Below are 23,512 nucleotides of genomic sequence, written 5' to 3' on the forward strand. Positions count from 1 at the left end.
AAACCCACACAAGCACAGGGAGTACATACAAACTCCTTGCAGAGAGTATGCTGGCCACAATTCAAACCTGTGACCTAACACTGCAAAAGCAGGAGTGCTAACCAATGAGCCAACCTCTATTAGAATCATTATTATTAATAATAATATTAATAATAATAATAAAAATAATAATAAAAAAGAGAATTTATATAGCATCAACATATTACACAGTACAGTACAATAAATAGAGGATGCAAACAGACAGATACAGGAGGAAGAGCTTACAATCAAGGCGATGGAGAAAGCTGCACACAATAGGAAGGAAGATATGGAGTGGTGGGTAAGTAGTGAGGGTTTTAGGAGACAGAAAAAGATGGTTAGGCAAGTTTGAAAAAATGGGTTTTGAGTGCTCTTTTAAATGAGCAGAAACTAGGAGCAGGAAAACAGGATAAGGAAGACCATTCCAGAGAGTCGGGGCAGCTCTAGAAAAGTCTTGGAGCCGTGCGTGTGATGAGGGTATGAGTGAAGAAGTCATTAGTAGGTCATTGGAGGAAATGTAATGAAAGACAATGAAGAGAACTACAAAGAGATGCAGCAGAAGAGGAGCGGAGCGAAGGATGGATGAGTCTGGCTGCAGCATTCATATTAGATTGTGGAGGAGAGAGTCGGGATAATGGAATACCAGCGAGGAGGATGTTACAGTACTCCAGAGGAGAGATGATAATAGCGTGTTCAAGGAGTTTGGTGGTCTCTAGGAACAGGTAGGGGTGGATTTTGGAGATGTTGCGCAAGTGAAAGTGACAGGACCTGAAAATGTTTTGAATTTGAGGAGAAAATGAGAGGGCAGAATCGAAGACACCATGACAGTATTCCTGAGGGGAGGGACGAATACCAGTGTTGTTAACAATTAGAAATATGTCAGGGGGAGAATTGGAATTTGTGGGGGGGCAGAGATGATGAGTTCTGTTTAACAGAAATAAGTTATGTAGAGAATATATGGCAATGCCCTCACCTAACCATCGAGATGGTTATTTATAGTGTCCCAAGTATGTTGAGGCATTGTACTGCTGAAAGCTGATTTAGGTTAGTCTTCAGGATTTTGGGGATGTTGTCAGTGGAGTGCTGTCCCTTTTTAAACTTAGTGATGACTGGATCCAGAATTGCTTTTAAACAAATGTGGACCATTTTAAAGAATTTTGCACAAATTTGTATGTGATGCAGATAAATAGTTGATCATCAAATGATGTTGACTGATGCTTCCTGTAGTCACCTACCAACTTCAAACCCTGTAGAGCTGTGACAGTTCTCCTAAATTTCACATCCAGAAACCCGTTTTGAATATTTTTTTCCACTTGTAAAGTGCTCTGGCGAGTGGAGCATCATCCATCATAAATGTTACATGTATTGCAAGCCCCATCAATGAGGCTTTTGCAATGGGTGCTGTGAATTATTTTTGACATACAGTTTACATAATCTGTAATATACACACTTTTTTTCTCTGGTTTTCCATTCATCAAGGATTATCTCCTCAATTCCATTTATGTAAGCAATAGTTCTTTGCTTCTTTCTGAAATACAGAAAGTATTTTCTTACCCTTTGTGGATTTTCTTCATTCTGCACTGATGTGATCACCCCTTTCACAGCATTTGCTAATTTCTCCACCAAAACAAAATTAAACCCAGAGGTAAGTCTATCCCCTTCATATTTGAACTGGGTAGTTCGATTTTATTGATTCTCTCACAACAGATTGATGTTGATTTGAACTGCTTGCTTCAATATGTCTATCAACACAGTGCTCTTGAGGCATTCGTGCTGTGCAGGAAGGCAGAAGGAGAACCTTTAGGCTGGCTGTAGAGGTAGACTGAAACTTTGTGAGGTTTCAGAAACTTTTGTCACAATTTATCTTTAAATATGGTGCATAAAACATTTTTGAGGATGTCATCACACAATGCACCAATCCCACATGTACAGGCTAAACCCTTACTCTATAAAGTGAAAATAGGGCCTGTGGCTAATATATTCAGAACTTCCCATAGACAGAAGCAGAAGGAAAACTAAAAAGGCTATGGAATGCACATAATCTGTTTAAGTGGCCATAAAAGAACTAGAATATTGCCTCAGCTAAAAAAAGGCGCTCAGTAACACACTGCATGCCTATGCAAAGTTATGTGAAAATGTTTGTACACCAGATTTAATTTACAATATTTTTTTGTATCAGACTCACAATATGTTTGTGGGTTTCCTTACATGAACTGGCCATTTAAAGCAGACCTATAATACATTTTTTCACATTTTATAATTAAATTTTTTTCACCTTTTTGCAGGCTGCCAAAAAAAAAAGTGCTAAACTTACTGCACATGCATGCCTGATAGATTGAGCATGCACAAAAGGGGCCTTGCTGAAATGTAAGAAAAATTGCCAGAATTTTCAGGAAGTTGTGTCACTCGATCTCGCACCTTTGCAGTGCAGGATGTCCTGCACCATGAAGAAGAAGGACAACAGGACAGCGTGGGACTGATTGGCCCAGGATTATGGGGGGATCAACAGCTTTCCAGCTGTAGAGGTGTTTTTTTTATTGACAGTTTAAGGTCCCCAGTGTCTTTGATTACATCAATTCATAATAATTTGTTATGTGCCATTGTGTCTCTGCTGAGCTTACTTAATTGATTTGTATAATTTTAGAAAATGTAAAAAGATCCATTTCTCTTGTCACAACTTTGGACAGATCGTCCCACATTCCCAAATTGTTTTAAAAAATGCAGAATTCATAACAGCATACAATCCCAAATCATAATTTTCTATCACCATGCTTCAAAGTTGGTATAGGGTTCTTATTCCGAAATTCTCATTGGTTTGCACCAAATATGTTTACTGTTTCTGTGGACAAGCAACTTTTATGCATCTTTAATGCATTAGTTTACATCATAATGTTCCAGAAGTTCTAGCCTTTGTATATATGTAACATGAAAAACTGCAATCCTGTTCTAATGTTCTTTTTGGACAACAAAGGCTCCTTCCTTATTTTTAATAGATGCAGTCACTTTCTAATTGTAGATGCGCATGCTTTGACACCAACTGTTGCAGGACTTATATGTAGATCCTGCAATATTATTCAGAAGTCAATGGAAACTTATTTTAGCATCAGTCACGTCTCAGCATAAATGTATTTGTTTAGCAGTCATTTGAAATCTACACTTCTTTTCTTTACAGAAAAATGATTGATCTTTTATAAGCCCTTCTTAGGCATCCACTACCTCCTTTTTTAGGCTTTTACAGAGCTCTTATTACCTTATGCATGATAGTAGCACAAACATCAGTAGCAAAGAGAACACCAGACCCTCCATGTCTATGGCGTAATTAGGACAGGCCTACAAGCATTTTTATTGGCCCTTCTAAACCTTTTGGCAATAGTTTAGTATTCAACCTCTGTAAGCGTGAACCCAAATCCTCATCACTAGAAGTAAGGCCAGCTACAGACAACTGCAAAAGTTGAATCAGAAGAGACTGACCTGTTTATGGTGTGTATTTACTTTATGGAAATTGGAAATTACCTGGTAACAGTTAAAGTGATTTGGTGCAATAATATTATAGGGGTTGTCTGAATCAATAGAAGGTAAAGTTAAAAAGGTAGCATAGAGTCCGAAAGAAGGCAGCCTGTTTAGACTTTATATTTTCATTGTACTATGTATTCTGCAAAAAAAAAAAAGTAAAAGTATTACTAAATGCGTCTGACAGTTTAGAGAAGGACCTAATCCAGTTACTATGAGAAAGCACAGAAAAAAAGTAAACAAAAACTTCCTTTACCCTTCCTGACTGAGACAAATTCTACTTTATTTGTTTCACATACCTGCAAAAATCCAGACCTTCTAGACACTGCAGCTAAAAGTGAGAGGGTTTTGCAGCAGTGATGTCAATCCAGATAGCACTGGGCAGTACCAGGTGTAGCCATTTGCAGAAAGACAAGTTACCGGCTTGTGAATCAGCAGTGACAATACTGTTACCCACCCTCAATGCAACAATGCATTCAAGTGACAACTATGCCCTGAATTCCGCACCATCACAGGAAGCTGCATTGGGTGGACCAGATAGGTTTCTCTTAAGGATGTCTATAGCATTATAGTTACTCAACCCCTATAGGCAAGCTTTAGAAAGGATGCAAGTCTTCTGTGTCCCAATTTTGGGGTTATGCCTCACATTTCATATGTATTTAGTCATTGTAGGCTACTGGAAACAGATGCTCCAGTTCATTCATAATGTTATGTCTCTGGCATTTTATCTTAGGGCATGTCTCTTTGGGCTACTTGACTTTTGTCCTATGGGGTCTCCTCAACACTCTTTAACATAACTCCTCTTTACTGCTAAAAAAATGATTGGATCTTGCTTGCAACACCCACCTTGCAGAAAGAAAATAACATCAGTATGGTGTAAACTGATTTATTTTGCACAGCTGTTGTCGTGGGCAGTTTGGTATAGGTGAAAATGACGTGAAGAAAATTTATGACTTGTTTCCCACATAACTTCAAAAATGATATGGCTGAAGTTCAGGCCTCCAATCTGCCTGGTCTCATTTTATTCTTCTGTATAATTCATTGTGTTTTCTTCATAAACTGGGTTTGTGTATATAGTTTTTTAATTTTGATCCATGCCGTCTGAATACAATGGGCCTGATTTGTTAAGGCTGGAGAGGATATACTTTCATCAGTGATGCTGGGTTATCCAGCAAACTTCGAATGGATCTGGTCCAGGGTTAAAAACATTTGCTAACAAATGACTTTGAATACATTCATTCCAGGTTTGCTAGATCACCCAGTTTCACTGATGAAAGTGTATCTTCTCCAGCTTTGGAGAGCTTTAATAAATCAGGCCCAATGACCTTTTTTTCTTCTATCCTCATTTTTCTTATGCTTAGCTTCATCCAGCAAGTAACAAATGTTTAATTAGACATTTTCATGCTTCTAGCTCTTCATATGCAGTTCTGACAGGTCATGATGTGAATGTTTATTTTAAAAAATGTTGGCAAATGTTTTATAGAGTTAATTTCATTATTGTTCATCCCCTCAAACATAATCTGTTTTAAAGCAAAAAAAAAATGATGGGTGGGTATCATTGAACAGCTTCTTTTGATTGCTATACAAAAAGTATTTTCAGAGTTTGTCAATTGCACTTTAGCAGCTCTGTGACTAAATCTTGGTAATAGTAATTTAAAATGAAAACATGTATACTGAATTTAACTCTAGTTCCTAAAATTATTCTAGAAAAATACAGACTTGGTAGTAACTTGTTATTTTAAGTGATGAGCTACTGGACATTACTTTTTTTATTAAATCACAGTCCTGACTAGACTGAAGTAAAGAAGCAGTGTCTGCACTTTATCCTCCAATTAGCAAAGTTCCTCTACTAGATTCACAGCTTTGTGCAGTGCGCTTCAAGCTCAAATTCCAAGTTTGGATATCCCACACATGATATGGGTATGCCTGTCTTTGTCTTCTATTGCACCCTCAGTGTAACCCACTATAAAAAATGTTGCGGGGCTAACCAAGGTGCCATGTTCTGTTAGTCAGGGACAGAGCTTAGTGCAGAACTTATGAGACATTTACAGTTTCAAACACAAAGGAAGCCGACATTGCAAATCTCTCCTAAGTGATGTGCAGTCACATCTTCTTATCTTGTTGTTCCTATTGGAAGATTTTCCCTGTTCTGGTGGCAGATGTAAAATTATGGACTTATCAATCAATCATCATCAGGCAAAATATTTTGGTAAATCGTCTCAATTGGGACACAGACACCAGTAAACACCTGAATGTATGTACACCTGAATGTACATTCGATACCCCTTTATACATTCTACCGAATAATTAACTCAGTTAACTTTATTTCAAATGCAAATTTTTAATTAAATTATATCCACCTCTGCTTACATGTTAACACAGTTTATTGAATAGTATTCTTTTCATTTTCCATTTTTTAATGGTAACATTTTGCAGACATGGTTGCTACAAAAAATTTATATTGACATGTTTTACTTTTCTCTAAATTTTAATTATACAGATGTAAAAGCCATCGGTATATTGGCAAATGAATCTAACAGGGGTCATGGATTGAATATTTATTTTTTTCCCTTGTAACCTTTCCCTTTAATGTTTGTAAACCAACATATCAATCCTCAGTCTAAGCTGTAGCAAGTGTTAGTCTGTGCTTTTCAGCTGCTTTTTCTTCTTCCTTGGCATAAGATTAGAGTTGAAGCTGCCAAACCATGAAAGGTTTTCTTTCAGCACAAAGTGTTTGGCTCATTGGTGGACTTCACAGTCAGAGGTGCTGACAGCTTTGGGGTTACCTCCAAATTCAAGATCTAATGGGTAATGTTTCTGTGGTCTAGTTAATATGGAATTCCCAGTAGTCACTGATACCAACACTGCTCCCTTTAGACCTGCTCAGACTCCAGAGGTTTAGAACATTAAAGTCTCTTTTTGGAAAGCCAAGAGACACAGAGTAAAGAACCCACACAAATATTTCACTAACATTCTATGCATAGCTTTTACTAGTTAAAACTAGTCAAATGAATTAGAATTTTGACTCTGGCCAAACCACTTCTTAACCACTGATATGTACAAAGTACTAAGGATGTAACTGAAAAGCTGCCTCTGTCATTCTTGCAGATTCGGAGACATACTGTGTCTTTCAAGACAGAAAATATCGGGTTGGAGAAAGATGGCACCCCTACTTGGAACCTTATGGACTTGTATATTGCGTAAACTGTCTGTGCCGGGAGGTAATTTTTTTTCTTTGCTCTAGCATTTTGTTTGTTTTACTAGTTCATTATTTTCTGGAATGGCTGTTATCTCTGATGATGGTTTACCAAATAGAAAAAATGAGAATGCAGATTGCTAGGAACATGTGTGATGAAAACAATGTTTAGGTAGTTTGGTATCCCACTGTAGAAGAGCTTAGATTTGCAGAAAAACTGTAATTATCACTACCATCTAAAAATATATAACCAGCTAAAAAATGATTGGTACATTTCTGGAATACAAGCAATTGTTATCCTTTTTTGATAAGCCTATTTGAACTTAAATGAGAACACAGCTCTGATTTCCTTAGCACACATTGTCAGCCCTGTTTACCTAACTTCTAATTGATCACAAAGAACACAGACATCTTGTTATATCATCTCCATATCCCCACTTTGTGCACACCCAGTGAACATAAGAAGTTATCAGCTCACATGAATTTTAATGGTATAATTACCAGCATATTTACAGGCAGACCAAAAAATGAGCAAATGAGAAGTTCATTGTTGGGGTTTGCCATGCACATGTTATATAATGATAGCAGCCTTGGTTTTACTGTCGGGTTACCAAGAGCAAAAGTCTAGAGAGCAGTGTAAAATGTAAAGTGTCAAAACAAGAAGGTGCAATGGGTAGAGGGAAATAGATAAACTGATTACCAAAATTGGGGACCTAGTATTTATCCCAACAAAGACTAATGCATTACAATGTAAATGAGCTGTTGGACAGTAAGTGCATTTTTTACAATGTATTCAGTCTGGAGATATTTGTAGACATTGTATTTATGAACATTGTGCCAATCTCCACCCAAGATAGGCCGATTAGTTACAAGGCTGGTACCACATTCCTTCTTTCTTCTCCAAAATTTGAAAGACAGTCCATAAAGGTGGTTACTTACTCTATAAAGGATAATCATGCCAGCAGTATAGGTTGTAATTAGGCAACTTTTACAAGAAACCCAATAGTACACGTTTATACCCTTTCTCTTTTAAACTGTTTTGTTCAATACTTTTGTCACAATTTTAGTAGATACCATTTGTAAAGTCATGACTGTGAGGACATGGAAAAAAACAGTCAGCATTTGACCTAAGTGAGAATTTACATTACTTGCCCTGTGGGTTAAAAGACACTGCTAAGAAAGAGGGAAACTGCTGGCAGGAAATAAAATAAATACTGGCATCCATATTGACTATGTATTGGATAGTATGACCTTTAGGTAAAAGTAAAAAAAATTGAGTCGCTCAACTAGAAGGCTTTCATCATTATTGTTCATGATCTTGCTTCCAATGTATTATTTCTTGTTGAACAGTTTACATAAAGAGAAAATAAAAGACAAGAAGGGTTACCAGTCTTGGAGCTAGTGATGTACACTAGCACTCATTAACCATGCTAAAGTTGGAATTTTTGCTCAATCATGAAAGTTCTTTGCTGTCACAGTACACACAGACCACCTCAAATGTTTAAAAGCAGGACAGTGAGGTTTTAGTATTCAAAGTGTTGCTGTGTAAAATTCCTCTCTTTCTGCTTCCTGTGCCATGAATCACATTTAATCATCAAAGGAAAAAATGAAAGAGAGAAACATCCTAGTACTGGCATTACTGTCATAGTCCTGCCACAAATGAGTAGACCTGCAACATTCTACTGATTTGCTACAAACATTAAATCAACAGTTCTAATCTAATAGGTCGTTGTCTGAACTAGAACTGGATCTGAATCCCTTTACACATTTTGGCCCTATCATATAAAACCAAGTGCTTGATTAGAATATCTTCATGGCAGGGGGTAATTAGCCAAAGTGTAAAATCAATGCAGACTCAACATCTTCTGCTACAAAATTCTAAGGTTCAACGACGTGTATATTTAAACCTAATATAAGATATGAAAAATCTTGACCGATTGGGTCACTTTAGAAAAATCCAGTACTTCAAGGAATGGAGGTGCATGTGGCTCACTTCAGGGATAAAGCACAGGATTACACTAACTTGATACATTTAGACCTCAGAAGTATTAAACTTGACCTTTAAGTCAGAACAAAATGTTTTTTTCTACTACAGATTTAGAACTCTGTGGATGTGGGTAATTTGAATATTGTTATTAGTGTATGTGTTCCATATTTTATTAGTAACTCACATCATCTTGTTACAGGGTGGTAATGTTTTGTGCAGTAGAGTGAGATGCCCAAGTCTACATTGTGCCAATCCAGTATATATCCCCCAGCTGTGCTGCCCACGATGCCCAGGTATTTTTTAATATATCTCTTGATCTTGATCTGAGTGTTTATGACATGTTAAACCACACAGTAGTATTTGTTCATACTAGACCAATGAGAAAAAAGTAAAACTTTCCTGGAAATTCGATATTAGTTATTATATAGAAGTTTAGATTTTTTCAGTCCTTTTTTTCTTAGGGACCATTCAATAACAGTCACAAGATATTTATATCTGCTCTCTGATAATGTCTGTTAGAGAATACACAATATATGAAGAGCCCATTGATAAAATGTGGGCCCTTTGAGACGGTCATGTGACTTTGACAGAGGACCAGGCTTTCCTTCTAGTTTTTTTTTTTTTTTTTACACTCTTACTATTTAGAGGAGTATTGGTTATCACATACAGGGCACATCTGTCAATTCTGTTGCATTGCAAGGCTAAACAGGAGCAGAGAGACAGATTATGCAACAGATTTACTTTAAGGTTACAGCGTTAGTCACAAATTCCTTACCAAGAAGCAGCCTGATTTGCAAAAAAAAAAATGTGTCACTAATTTGCTTAAAAAAAGTCCTCCACAGTGCTTTATAAATGTGCGTTTTTTTTTTTTTTTTTGTACGTATGAGCATGCCTGTGGTTTTCTCATATTGCTGCTTTATCAATCAGCCCCTTAGTGTATTACATGACATTGCAAAAGCTGCTTCTTGCATAAAACCATTCAGAGCAATTATGATTCTGTGGTATATGCTTGGATTTTTTTCCACTATTTAGAAATTCTCAGAAGCACATTATTCACTATCAGAAGAAATGTGGACATGCTTAGTAAACCGGTCCCATCATGACTGTGGCAAGCCATAGCCATGCAGATTCACCTTCCAAACTTGCCCTTCCCCTTAATTCCAAACTCCCACCCCCACCCCCTTAAATACCCCCACATCCAAATCCCCCAAACAATGAATTACTACTCCAAGCATTGCTTATATGACCCTTAGGCCTTTTATTATAACCAAAATAACTTAATATCAAATAAAATATAAATTACAATATAAACAATAAAACAGTATAAATAAATATACATACATAGAATAACCAATATAACTTAATAACAAAATAATTAACCCCCCAACCGCTAAGCCCGTAATTTCTTGCACTAAATATTTTTGCTCTTTTGGATAACCCCGTATTTTTTCGCCTACACTAAAATCCCCACTTACCTGGTCCCGCTGTGCTAATCCAGCGTCGGTTCCGTGTTCCAGCGTCGTACTAGAACCCTATTCGGACATATTTCTGTAAGTTACAGCTCTACAATTTAAAAAAAAAAATTTCATGAAAACCTGTGACGCTTTTGGAACAGAAATCTAGAAATCAGTGTAACACTCAGGTGGTTAAAGAATAAGTACTAGATAAACAATAACAGATATCCTAACCATATTGCTTTCCCAACTTTCTTACTGGTTGCAGGTCCTCGAAGGCTACTACCTCTGCACCAGCTGCAGACAGTTGCTCCCAGCTGCCCATATTACCAGCTCAGAAACCAATATATCCTTTTCTTGTGCAGACCCTCCCCACAACACTTTATTAGACCATTAACCCAAACCAGAGATTCTGTACCAAAGATGGAACCCTAACCAAAAGATTGCCACCAGCACACTCCCCCCGGAGGACCTCAACCGCCTGCCCTACTAGCCAAACCAGCAATCAGAACCCAAACTGCCAACCACATAGGCCCTAAAGGGAGGGAAGGTGGGAAAACTTTTCCTGAACACTGTCTTGCTCCTCCTCCTGTCCATTTTAACTACTCTTGCCCCTCTTTAGACTTCCTCCCCCCCCCCTTTCCTCTCGCTCGCTCTCGTCCAAAACTTTTAACCCTATGATACCTGCCCCCAGTCATGACGGCCTTTCTCTATGCTCCTTCCTTGCTCGTTACAGGCTTCACTGTACATAAAAATATTGGATTGGCTTAGAAAATGGAAACCTTATAAATGTGTAGGATGTGAGCAAAAAAAGAACTTTGAACTGGTAGCTCAAATGTGTCATGAAGGCTACCTAAAACCTGCTGAAAGCCTTGTAAAACTTTTTTTGTGCATGCTCTACTGATCAAAGGTAAAGTCGGCGTGTACATGTAGCCTAAGCAAAAGTTGTCACTGGACAGGCACAGGTTATATCTAGGCCGTGCTGTACTGGGGATGTCAGACGGAATGTATTTGATAACAGCATTTTTGATTTTGCACATATACATTGGAATGTCCAGCACATCACACACAAACACAATTCATTCTGCATTTTTAAAGTGCACCCTTTGCCAATAAGTAGTGCCTAGCAGTGTGTTCCTTTGTTAACAATGAACGGCAACCCAACACATCATTGCATGTGTTGTTCATTGCTATGTTGTGTGTTAGCACACAAGATTTTACCACCTTTACAATATGGTTGTGTTTGAACTGTGCAACTAGAAACTATTGCTTTGTATCATAAAGCAATGTAAAAAAATAATACATATATTAAAATATTAAGGGTTAAAAACATGTAGCTTTCTTTTGCAAACTCCACAATGTACTCATAATCCCTTGGAAGGACATGTGCTGATTTGTATTACTTTCAAGTTATATGTAGGTTAATATATATAGGAAATATTAGCACAGGCAGTGTTAAAACTTCATGGAATATAAAAAATCAGTCCCAATTCTCTTTCTGAATATTCTATTTGACTAAGGCTTTATATAAGGAAGCAGCCTCTGCTGACATTTTTTGGAAGGTTCAGGTACAGGGCCATATTTTCCACTTTTTCTTCACTGCTTAATGAGTTACTGGCCTAGAATATGAATTTGTGTGCCTGTGCCAGGACAACTGATATTCATATACTGTACATGACATGGTTGAGGTCAGTGATGCGCTAAATGGTGAAGCTGGGAAAAGGATGACAGCCCTGAAGCAATTATCTTCCAAAATATTTAACACTGGCACGTTATTTAATGATTTCCTGGAAGGTTCCTGTAATTCAATGTTGAAGTCTTTGGAAGGGCAAGGTGTGATGAATATCATGGAAAAGAGAATAAAGATCTTTGAGCCAACATATTTATTTCTTAAGCCTGACCTTTTTAAATCTCTCTATTACTGACAGATTGGCAGTTACTGTTACTGACAGATTGGCAGTGACCATGTTTACAGCAAACTGAAATCAATATGTTAATAATGAGATGATAGTGAACAAATGGTTAAAGCTTTCAGATTCCAAGAGATTTGACTGGCTGTTTAGGCCTAGGGTGCATTATAATGTGCGATCCCTAAAAAAAATACCGTAATATAAAATATAAAAAATACATATATTAATATGTAAAATATATAAAAAATAAATAAATCTGTGTAATAGCGATGAAATCCTAGGAATGATTCAATATATAAATACACACAGATGTTTTGATGATGTGTAGAAACTAAATCGTATCCTTCCAACATTTACAATGCCCAGATGCACACATAGGCTATTTGACTCATAGGCCCTGATTTATGAAATTTCTCCAAGGCTGGAGAGAATACACTTTCATCAGTGAAGTTGGGTGATCCAGCAAACCTGGAATGGATCTGGTCCAGGATTCAAAACATATGCTAACAAAAAGCAAATGATTTTTGAAAATCCATTCTATGTTTTCTGGATCACCCAGCTTCATTTCCAAACGTGTATTCTCTCCAGCCTTGGAGAGCTTTCATAAATCAGGCTCACACAGTGAATTTAGTAATCAGTGAGTTATTCATGCAGTGCTATCATTTTCAGGGATAAATATTGATACGCTTGCCTTAGTGACATTAAAAAATATCTATTTTGTGTCACAAAAAGCTATGTTCTATTATCAGTACTTTTTCATCCCATATACAGACAATATTTACTTTTTTTTCCAAATGTTCATACATTTTGTTAAGTAAATACCTATTTATATATTAGGGAAAGGTGATGGTAATGACCCTATGATAAGAATGCGTAATGTTTATCTATTCATCATCAATGTATTGCTTTGGTACACTTTTTCATTTAATCAAATTTTAGAATACTTTTATATGTTCCCACTGACTACAACCTATGATATTATTGAAGGTGGCTCCTACTATTTCCTTGGATGCATGAAGTTGCATGTTCTCTGCATGCACAAATTTTCAGCACAGGGAAAGCTGTGCTAAATGGACATAGGTAATCCATAGTATTGATATAGCCATGAGAAAATATCTAGACCAGTTTTTCTCAACCAGGGTTCCATGGAACCCTTGTGTTCTTAGAGAGGTTGCTATGGGTTTTTTGGGCAATAAGCAACTTGCGCCTCTCAGGTCAGTTGAATTGACACCAATGATATTTTTGGTTATCTGCAAGGGTGACAATCTTCCCACTGGCCATCAAGCCAATTTACTGTGGGCTGTGGATATAGCAATTATAGAAAGGGTTCTCCAAAGACATGAAAATGGTTTTCATTGGTTTCAAGGGTTCCCCATGTTAAAAAGATCAGGAAATACTGATCTATAGGCAAACATTTCCTGCACTCATGGTGTGGTCATTTGCCATTGTCCATTGTTTATCCAAACAGGGATTTTTTTTCCGATGTATTATAGTTTTATTGTAATATTGTTTATCCAAACAGGGCTTCTTTTTCAATGTAATATGGTGGAATTAAGGTAAACTAGAATAAAAAACATTGCTATTAATATATTATAAGATCATGACTAGATATCCTTATTTATTTCATACTTTATTTGTATGATTTGGTGCCAAAGCAACAAATTGTGTCAGCGGAGTGGTCTAATTTGGTTTTACAGCAACCCGAAAGTGAGTTATTATAATCTTGGGTAGCAAAAAGTGAAGTGCTTACTAAGCATAATAGGAATTATATTCTATCCCATATTTAAATCAATTAAGTTTCAGATATTCCACTCATTTGGATAAAAGTGTACCTTAAAATAGGCAAACAAACAACCTGCAATTAGCAAAGGCAAGTCATATTACTTGGATATTCTTTCTTCATAAAGAATTTTTAGGTTTTTATGTCTTCTCAGCATGTGAAAAAAATACCACAAACTGCAATGACATATTTTCTATCCTGACCAAGGTTATATTTTTCTATTGGTAATGGTAGATAAGTGCCAAGAGGTCCTGAAAGGGCATACAGCACTTCCAAACAGTTCAAGTAAAATGGGTGTTATAGTCAACCAATGAATTTCCATGGACATTTAGGTGTGAAGTGGTAAAATGCTAAGCTCTGTCTCTGGAATAACTCCACATTGTTCATTGCTAATAGACTGAACATTTATGACACGATGAAGTCTACCATTAAGTTTAGGAAATGCTGCATACCACTCTGCCGTCCTGTGTGATCTCATTTCCAGCATTTTTGCTATTAAAACTGGACTGCAAAATGCTGAATCATAACTGTCATATAACAGATATAATGCTGAAGAATAAAATGTTTTGTTTTAGTGAATATTATATTTATTAGTTGTTAATATTCTAAGAAATTTTAAAATTGGTATTTTTTTAGGGAGGGAATGATTTTAAAATGTACAAAGTATTTACATTCTAAGGTATGCATGTTAAATGGTATTGTATGGACTTTCCCAGAGAACAACTCCAAAGCACCTGAGTCAAAAGGAGAGTATGCTTTTGCTTGCTATATGATCGCTGAGACATGGGTACAGACATTAACTAATATGTTTTGGGTGGAATGCAATCATCAGTCTACCTTCCCCTAAGAGCAGACTACACTATTTTGTATTCTATTGAATTTTTTCAAAATAAAGTTACAATAACTTTTTCACAAATCATCTCATCTACATGTATAAAAAAATAACAAGAGTGAGAAATCAAAGTTATCACAAAACATAGTTTCCTAATTATATTAGAAAATATAGCAAATTTCTCCAAGACTGTATACAATCAAATAAAATCAAACTGTCACTAAAAGCTAAGTTATTACATGTATAACTATACAAAAAAAAACATAAAAATAACTAGGAATGTAAAATATATCACATACATGGAAGCTAGTGTGACAACCATTTAAACAGACAAGATACAAGATACTAGCTACAATACTAACTGTGTATAGAAGTATTCCTCAAGAAATAAAATGTAATATTAACAATCAAAAAACAGAATCAAAATAAAAAATGACATGAGTACCACTCAAGGGTCATGGTAGGGTAAGGGCAAAGGAAGGGTGTAGAAACTAATAATAGCAGTGTTTTCTCACAAGGCGTAGACTACACTGTTTTGAAAATATTTGAACAGCCCAAGCAACAGTTACTACATATGACTTACCTCTCTGATGTTTTCCTAATTTCTTAGGTAGAGATTCTTTTATTTTGCTACAAAACTACAGATAATATACTTTGTTTCAAAAGTTTTATTGGTTTTTCATGGGGAATAAACAAAAAGAATGGGAATCGGGGGTGTAAACAAACAGCGGTGCATCAAGATACATTTTTCCTTATTTCAAAGGATTTATTGTTTTTTTCATTAGGAAATAAATAGAAAGACTGGAAGATGATAGACTTTAAAGCCACGTTTCTCTACTAGGGTCCCTTCAGAGGTTGCTAGGGATTTCTTGAGCAATGAGAAACTTGTGCCTTTCATATCAATTTAACTGACAGCGATTATCTTTTTTAGCTGTAAGGGTGACATTTCACTGGTCACCATACTAATGTACTGTGAACTGTGGATATAGTAGTTATGGGAGGGGTTCCTTAAACACCTGAGAGCTACTTCAAGTGTTCCTCAATGCTAAAAAGATCAATAAATGCTTTAAAGTGTTTTATATGTGTAAGAAAAAATAGACACATTTTTGAGAACCATAGATGTTGTTATTGTTAGTTGTTGCTAGTTGTTGTCTACCATTGTTCCTTTAGTCCCTAACCAAGAAATTTAATGGAAATATCAACTTGTCAACTTGACACACTTTTTGACATCTTTTTCATGTTAGTGAATGAAGGTATTGACATTGAAGGGTCAGCATCAGCATCAGCAAAGCAGACAGGCAGCTAGCATTTTCAGTAGTAGTCTAGAAGTGGGAAAAGGAGATGCGGGAGATCTAGCAGATGGGAAAAGGCGGTCCCCAGCACTGCAATATCTCCAAGAGCTACAGCTTTTTCACTGTCCATATAGGTGATGGCCTCAACCTCTAATGCCATCCTTGCTCCGTCTCAGGGCCCACCGCCTCCTCCTCATGCTGTTACTACTGCCGCCTGCCCAGTACCCAGCTCTAGATGCCAGAATAAACAGGTGGTCCAGGTTGGTTTTTGTACATTTCCAGTGATAGCTCATGATACCTGATAACATCCCATATACACGAGTTGAGGATGACAACGTCGGGCTGAGGTCCCTGTTCAAAGTGGGCCAGCACGCTCTGTATATACCTCAAAAAGAGACACGGGTCAGGAAATAGAACCGTACAAGGTGGTGGTCAGTTCTGAAATGACGCAATTCGTGGTAAGTTATGTCATTGTGCATTTCACCCAGAGATCCCCCAATGTGTTGTTTGCAAATGACATCTCACCCTTCCTTTTAAACTGGTTCTCAGTCCGAAACTCATCATTCTGCAATATTTTAACAAGATCTTTGTAGACAGATCTTTGAATGGAGTCTCCCAGGACAGCCACATACTTGTTGTGGTGAAGTCTCCGGACGTCTGCAGAGCTGAATAACTTCATGGCTCAATGTGGTCATCCAGGACCTCTTTGTTCCCGTTACACATAACGGTGTCTCCAATCTCATCCCTGACGGCGTTAGTATCTGGCATCTAGAGTTGGCTACTGGGTAGGCAGCAGCAGTCACAGCACGGGGAGGAGGCATTAGGCCCTGAGACAGAGTGTGAATGACATTAGTAACTGGCATCTAGAGCTGGGTACTGGGCAGGCAGCAGCAGTAACAGCAAGAGGAGGAGGCAGTGAGCTCTGAGACAAAGTGTGGAGGGCATTAGTATCTGGCATCTGGAGTTGGGTACTGGGCGGGAAGCAGCAGTAACAGCAGGAGGGGGACGGTGGGCTCTGAGACCATGTGTGGACGGCAGTAGTATCTTGCATCTAGAGTTGGGTACTGGGCAGCAGCAGCAGTAACAGCAGGAGGAAGAGGAGGTGGGCTCTGAGACCAAGTGTGGACTGCATTAACATCTGGCATCTAGAGCTGGGTACTGGGCAGGCAGCAGGCTCTGAGACCAAGTGTGGACTGCATTAACATCTGGCATCTAGAGCTGGGTACTGGGCAGGCAGCAGCAGTAACAGCAGGAGGAGGAGGCGGTGGGCTCTGAAAGCAAGTGTGGACGGCATTAGTATCTTGCATCTAGAGTTGGGTACTGGGCAGGCAGCATCAGTAACAGCAGGAGGAAGAGGGGGTGGGCTCTGAGACCAAGTGTGGATGGCATTAACATCTGGCATCTAGAGCTGGGTATTGAGTAGGCAGCAGCAGTAACAGCAGGAGGGGGGGCGGTGGGCTCTAAGTTCAAGTGTGGACGGCATTAGTTACTGGCATCTAGATTTGGGTACTAGGCAGGCAGCAGCAGTATTAACATGATTAACAGGCGGTGGGCCCTTAGATGGAGTGTGGACGACATGTGACTGGCATCTAGATTTGGGTACTGGACAGGCAGCATCAGTAACAGCAGGAATAGGCGGTGGGCTCTGAGACGAAGTGTGGACAGCATTGGTAACTGGCATCTCGAGTTGGGTACTGGGAAGGCAGCAGCAGTAACAGCATAAGGAGGAGGTGTTAGGCCCCTAGACAGAGTGTGGATGACATTAGTAACTGCCATCTAGAGTTGGGTACTGGACAGGCAGCAGCAGTAACAGCAGGAGGAGGAGGCTGCGGGCTCTGAGATGAAATGTGGACGGCATTAGTATCTGGCATCTAGAGCTAGGTACTGGGCAGGTAGCAGCAGTAACAGCAGGAGGAGGAGGCAGTTGGCACTAAGACAAAGTGTGGACGGCATTAGTATCTGGCATCTAGAGTTGAATACTGGGCAGGCAGCAGCAGTAACAGCAGGAGGAGGAGGCGGTGGGCCCTGAGACAGAGCAAGGACGGAGTTAGAGGTTGAGGCCATCACCTCTATGGACAGTGTAAAAGCTGTAGCTATTAGAGACATTAATGGATGAACGAGATTCACACTGTCCATACCTACTATCTAGTAAAACCACATAAAAGGGAATGGGCTTGGCGGAATCAGCAGGGAAATACAGAAATTTTTTTAATTTGTGGATATATAGAAAGTGCTATCACAGTTAAATATCTGTAATTGTTTAAGTGAAATATGTATTTTTGGGAGAGAAACGTAGACATTTTTATGGCCTTTTAGATAGATACCAAGTGCTATCAGAATTCAATATCTGTATTTTTTGGGGAGAAATATAGAAATTTTATGGCTTTGGGGATATATAGCAAAGTGGGATCAGAATAAAATATCTGTATTTTGTGGAGAGAAATATAGACATTTTTTCTGGATTTTTGATAGCAAGTGGGATCAGAATGAAAATTTTGTATTTTTTATATTATATTTATATATTATATTTGTATTTCTCTCAAAAAAATAAAGATGTGTTATTCTGATCTAATCAAAAAAGCCAGAAAAATTTCTATTTTTCTCTGAAAATAAAAATACTGATATTTCATTCTGATCCCTCTTGCTATCTATCAAAAAAGCCATAAAAATTTCTGTATTTCTCCCCAAAAAATACAGATATTTAACTATGATACCTCTGTATTTACGTATAAAAAATACAGATATTTCATTCTGATAACACTTGCTATCTATCAAAAATGGAAGGAAAAAATCTGTAATTCTCTCCAAACAATACAGATATTTAATTTTGATACTTCTTGCAATCTATCACAGAAGCCTGAACAATTTCTGTATTTATCTCTAAAAAACACAGACATTTCATTCTGATCCCACTTGCTATCTATCAAAAAGGCAGAAAAATTTCTATATTTCTCTACAAAAAATACAGATATTTTATTCTGATCCTATCTATCAAAAAAGGAAGAAAAATTTCTGTATTTCTCTACAAAAAATACAGATAATAAATTATGATACCTCTGGCAATCTATCAAAAAAGGAAGAATAATTTCTGTATTTATGAATAAAAAATACAGATATTTCATTCTGATCCCATTTGCTATCTATCAAAAAAGGCAGATACATTTCTGTGTTTCTCTACAAAAAATACAGAAATGTATCTGCCTTTTTTGGTAGATAGCAAGTGGTGTCAGAAAGAAGTATCTGTATTTTTTTATATTATATTTATATAATATATTTGTATTTCTCTCAAAAAACTATAGATGTTTTATTCTGATTCTATTAAAAAAACAGAAAAATTTCTGTATTTAAAAAAAAAAAACTGATATTTCATTCTGATCCTACTTGCTATCTATCAAAAAAGCCATACAAATTTCTGTATTTCTCTCAAAAAAATACAGATATTAAATTATGATACCTCTTGCTATCTATCAGAAAAGCCAGAAAAAAATCTGTATTTATCTATACAAAATACAGACATTTCATTCTGATCCCATTTACTATCTATTAAAAATGGAGGAAAAATTTCTGTATTTCTCTACAAAAAATACAGATATTTCATTATGATACCTCTTGCAATCTATCACAAAAGCCATAAACATTTCTGTATTTATCTACAAAAAATACAGATATTTCATTCTGATCCCACTTAAAATCTATCGTATTCTATCACAAAAGCCATAAAAATTTCTGTATTTATTTTATTTGTATTTATTTCTGTATTTATCTAAAAAAATACAGATATTTAATTCTGATCACACTTGCTATCTATCAAAAAAGGCATGCCATTTTCTGTATTTCTCTCCAAAAAATACTGATATTTAATTATGATACCTCTTCCAATCAGTCACAAAACCCTGAAAAATTTCTGTAATTCTGTAAAAAAAAAATACAAATATTTCATTCTGATATCACTTGCTATATATCCAAAAGGACAGAAAAATGTAGGTATTTCTCTACTAAAAATACAAATACTTAATTATGAATCAGCTCAGTTACAAGTGATATAGGCCTCAAAGTAGATAGAGGCAGAGGGCCCTGAGGGAGGTCCTCTGTAAAAAAAAATAGCCAGCTACATTGTTACATTGCAAGTAGAGTTAGAGGTTCACGAGGGGGAGGAGTAGAAGGAGATGCAGAAGGCTGTGAAAGTGCTCTACCCGTCAAGGTGTCAGCAGGCCGTGCAGCAGTTGACGACTAATCAGTTCACTCTGCAGAGGGGGTGTTGAAGTCATTGCCGATCCAAGCCTTATTCATTTTAATAAAAGTAATTTGGTCAAAATTAGAGAGGCGAATGCGCTTGTCACTCACAAGCTGCTGGGCAGGCAAGGATCTGAATGGCATGTTCTGCCAGCTCCAGTCACTGCTCAAGCTTGGATACCCAGTAGCCCAGTGGGTCCTGGCTTTGCAGGTTTCAGATGTCCCATGTAGAGCTCAGGTATTCCTGCACCATGACTGAGTAGCGCTGGTGAGTGTCATTGGCGATTGCTGCACGACTGGTGGCTTGCTTCTGCTGAAAAAAAGCCTGCATAGTTTGGCTTAGATGACCTCTACTACTGCTGCCACCCATGCTGCTTAAGGTAGTTGTTTGGCTCCAGTGGCTGTGGGAACTGCCATAGGGATCCCTGCTGCTGCTGCTGGCAGCCGGAAAAGCTGAGCACAAGTCCCTTACAAGCACTTCTTGGTAGTGCTGCATTTTAGTTTCCCTGTATTGGGGCAAGATGAGTTGTTTCTCTTGTTTTTATGTGTTGTATGCGCAGATCTTTGGCTATGCACTCCTGCATGAAGGCTGTAATGTGGCTCAAAGTTCCCATAGCTGAGGTAATTCTGGACCCACACTCCTGTGGGTCGATCAGCAGTACATGGTCGTCCTCTTGCGCCTGGTCTTGCAATCCAGGGAACATGCTGCCTTGTGTTTGGGTGGATGGATGCCATGTACCCTCAATATCCTCCTCTGCTCCTTCCTCCTCTTTTCCCATGCCTGCAATGTCCTCCTGATCCTCTTCCACCTCCTCTTCTTCCTGGATTTGTGGTGCACTATGTCTAGTAGGCACGCATGTCCAAGATGATGTTTGAAACGTCATCTCTTCGTGCAGCGTTCGCTCTGTGTTGTGTCCTAGATCCATCATCATCTGTTCCAGCAGGCATATGATGGGGATGGTGTCACTGACACAGACCTGATCCCTGCTGATCATCCTGGTGGCCTCTTCAAAAGGTGACAATACAGTGCACAAGTCCTCAATTTGCAGCCAATCCGCAGAGCTTAAGAAAGGTAATATAGGTATACGTCTGTATACAAACAGACTCTGCCATGTAATCCACCACCGCTTTTTTTTGTTCAGCCAGCTGCTGCAGCATAAAAAACATGGAATTCCAATGAGTGGCCACATCACAAATTAACCGGTGCACCGGCAGATTGAGATTTTGCTGTAAATGCATCAATCTGGCACTGGCTGTGTACAACCGGCGGAAATGCGATGACAACATTCTGGCCTTCAGCAACAGCGGCTGGAGGCCTGGGTAATTCCTAAGGAAGCGCTGTACATGTTCATGACGTGAGCCAGGCAAAGGTACGTGTGTGAGTTTCCCACAACGCAGGCCTGCCAGCAGATTGGCCCTGTTGTCACACACAACCTTGCCATGCTGGAGTCTGTTGGAAGTTATCCAAATGTTCCTGTAGGGCACTTAGAATGGTTGCGCCTGTGTGGCTGAGGCTTCGCAACCTCAGGCCTGCGTGGCAACATCTGAATTGTGCACCGAAATAGCAAACTGCAGGTTGTTGCTGGCGGTAAACAGATGCTGCCGAATGGGAGGTGCTGGGTCTCCACAGCATAGTGTCAAAGGAGGAGGTGGAAGTGGAGGAGGAGATTGCATGGCGATGTGCTCTGGGTGGAGGTAGGTATGCAGGCCTTGCTGCAGCTGCATCTTCCCCTGCTGTCACCAGAGTTACCCAGTGAGCTGTATAGGAAATATATCTTCCTACTCCATGCTTGCTCGACCAACTGTCAGTTGTCAGGTGCACCTTGCCAGAAACTGCAGGACCACGGACACATTGCTCTGCATGTGTTCATGCAAAGCAGGAACACATTTTTCTGCAAAATACTGTTGCTTGGGCATAACGTACTGTGGGTTCGCACAGAGGAATGTGTAACGGAATGCATTGGAGTCTACCAGCCGGTAAGGGAGGAGCTCTAACACAATCAGCAGTGCAATTGCTGCATTGATTAGCTTTGTTTTGGGGTAATTTGGGCCAAATTTCCTCTTGCGCTCCATCATCTGGGGGATGGAAGGTTGGACGCTGCTAATGCTAACCACAGAAAGATTAGACGATGGGGTAGAAGGTGTGGGGTAATGCAATGATGCCTGGTCTTAACTGCTAGCAATGCGACAAACAGCAGCCAATCTGCGTTGGAGCTCCTGCTCACCCCTGGTGGAGCCTGAAAATGGTAATGCTCAGCTACATGCCCTACTCAAATTGCTGGCAGCAGCACGGGTAACTTTGGTGGTAAAAGGAGGAAAGGCAGCAGAGGAAGATCTAGCAGTTTAAGCTTGCTTCTTTGGAGAGCTCTGTGCTTTAAACAGGTGTTCCCGCCAGGTTACCGGATGGTAGCTTTTTAAATGTGTGCTCATGCAACTTATACCAAGTTTGTTTGGGTTTTTGCCTCGTTTCAAGTGATGAGCACACAGTTTGCAGATGACCATAGTGTTTTCATCACTATAGATGCTAAAAAATGCAAATACAGGCGAACAGGGTCGAACTGGGCCGAAAGGTGCTCTGAAGCTGGTGCTTGTGGTTAGGCGGTCCATGATTGTTAAGTCACAGCTGTGATGACAGCTTCCAGCGATGGACAACTTTGACTTGCCTCACTGGTACATGAAGACTGCAGAGTGTGGGCAGCTTTTACCCTCTTCCTCCCTCTCCCCCTTTGAGGGCACTCTGCAACCTCCTCCTCCTCTTCTTCCTGCCTATGATGATCTCCTTGTTGGCCCCATGTCGGATCAAGGACACCATCATCATCATCATCATCAGAAGATGCTCTACACGAGACTTTCCAGCCGATGATGAAAAACTAGGAGGAACCAGTGTATCATGGACTGTGTGGGACACCTGTGAGGCCTGTGTCTGGGACTGGGATGAAGAGGGGGTACAATCATTTGACCCAGGCTGAGTCATGTACTCTTTTACCGCAAGCTGCGGTATTATTAGACGCATAACAAACTATATACTGCAGTATACACTGTATCTTTGTGTCTGTCTCTCAGTACAAGTGTGATACTGTGCACGCAGTCAAGGAGGGTAACTTGGCTCTGGCTGCGTGTATGTAACACACTGCTGACTATATATCTAACTATCTATCTATGTATCTATCTATCTATCTAATTATTTATCTAACGGGGAAACACTCGGCAGGCAGTACAGTAGATTTCAGGACTGCACCAATGCAGTACAATCCAACAATCTATCTGACTAATAGTGTGAGTGTGACACAGTCTAACAAA

The 23,512-nt window shown here is 38.8% G+C and overlaps 1 protein-coding gene across 1 annotated transcript in view; it reads left to right on the forward strand.

Annotated features, from left to right (window-relative positions):
• CHRDL1 (chordin like 1) overlaps positions 1-23,512 on the forward strand; it is a 53,444-nt gene that overhangs the window by 11,931 nt on the left and 18,001 nt on the right. Inside the window, exons 3-4 of the mRNA XM_072430512.1 lie at positions 6,637-6,749; positions 8,911-9,004. Of these exons, the coding sequence (XP_072286613.1) occupies positions 6,637-6,749; positions 8,911-9,004 (207 nt within the window). The remainder of the gene's footprint in view (positions 1-6,636; positions 6,750-8,910; positions 9,005-23,512) is intronic.

Source organism: Pyxicephalus adspersus, chromosome Z (assembly GCF_032062135.1).
Source record: "Pyxicephalus adspersus chromosome Z, UCB_Pads_2.0, whole genome shotgun sequence".
Taxonomy (NCBI): Eukaryota; Metazoa; Chordata; class Amphibia; order Anura; family Pyxicephalidae; genus Pyxicephalus; species Pyxicephalus adspersus.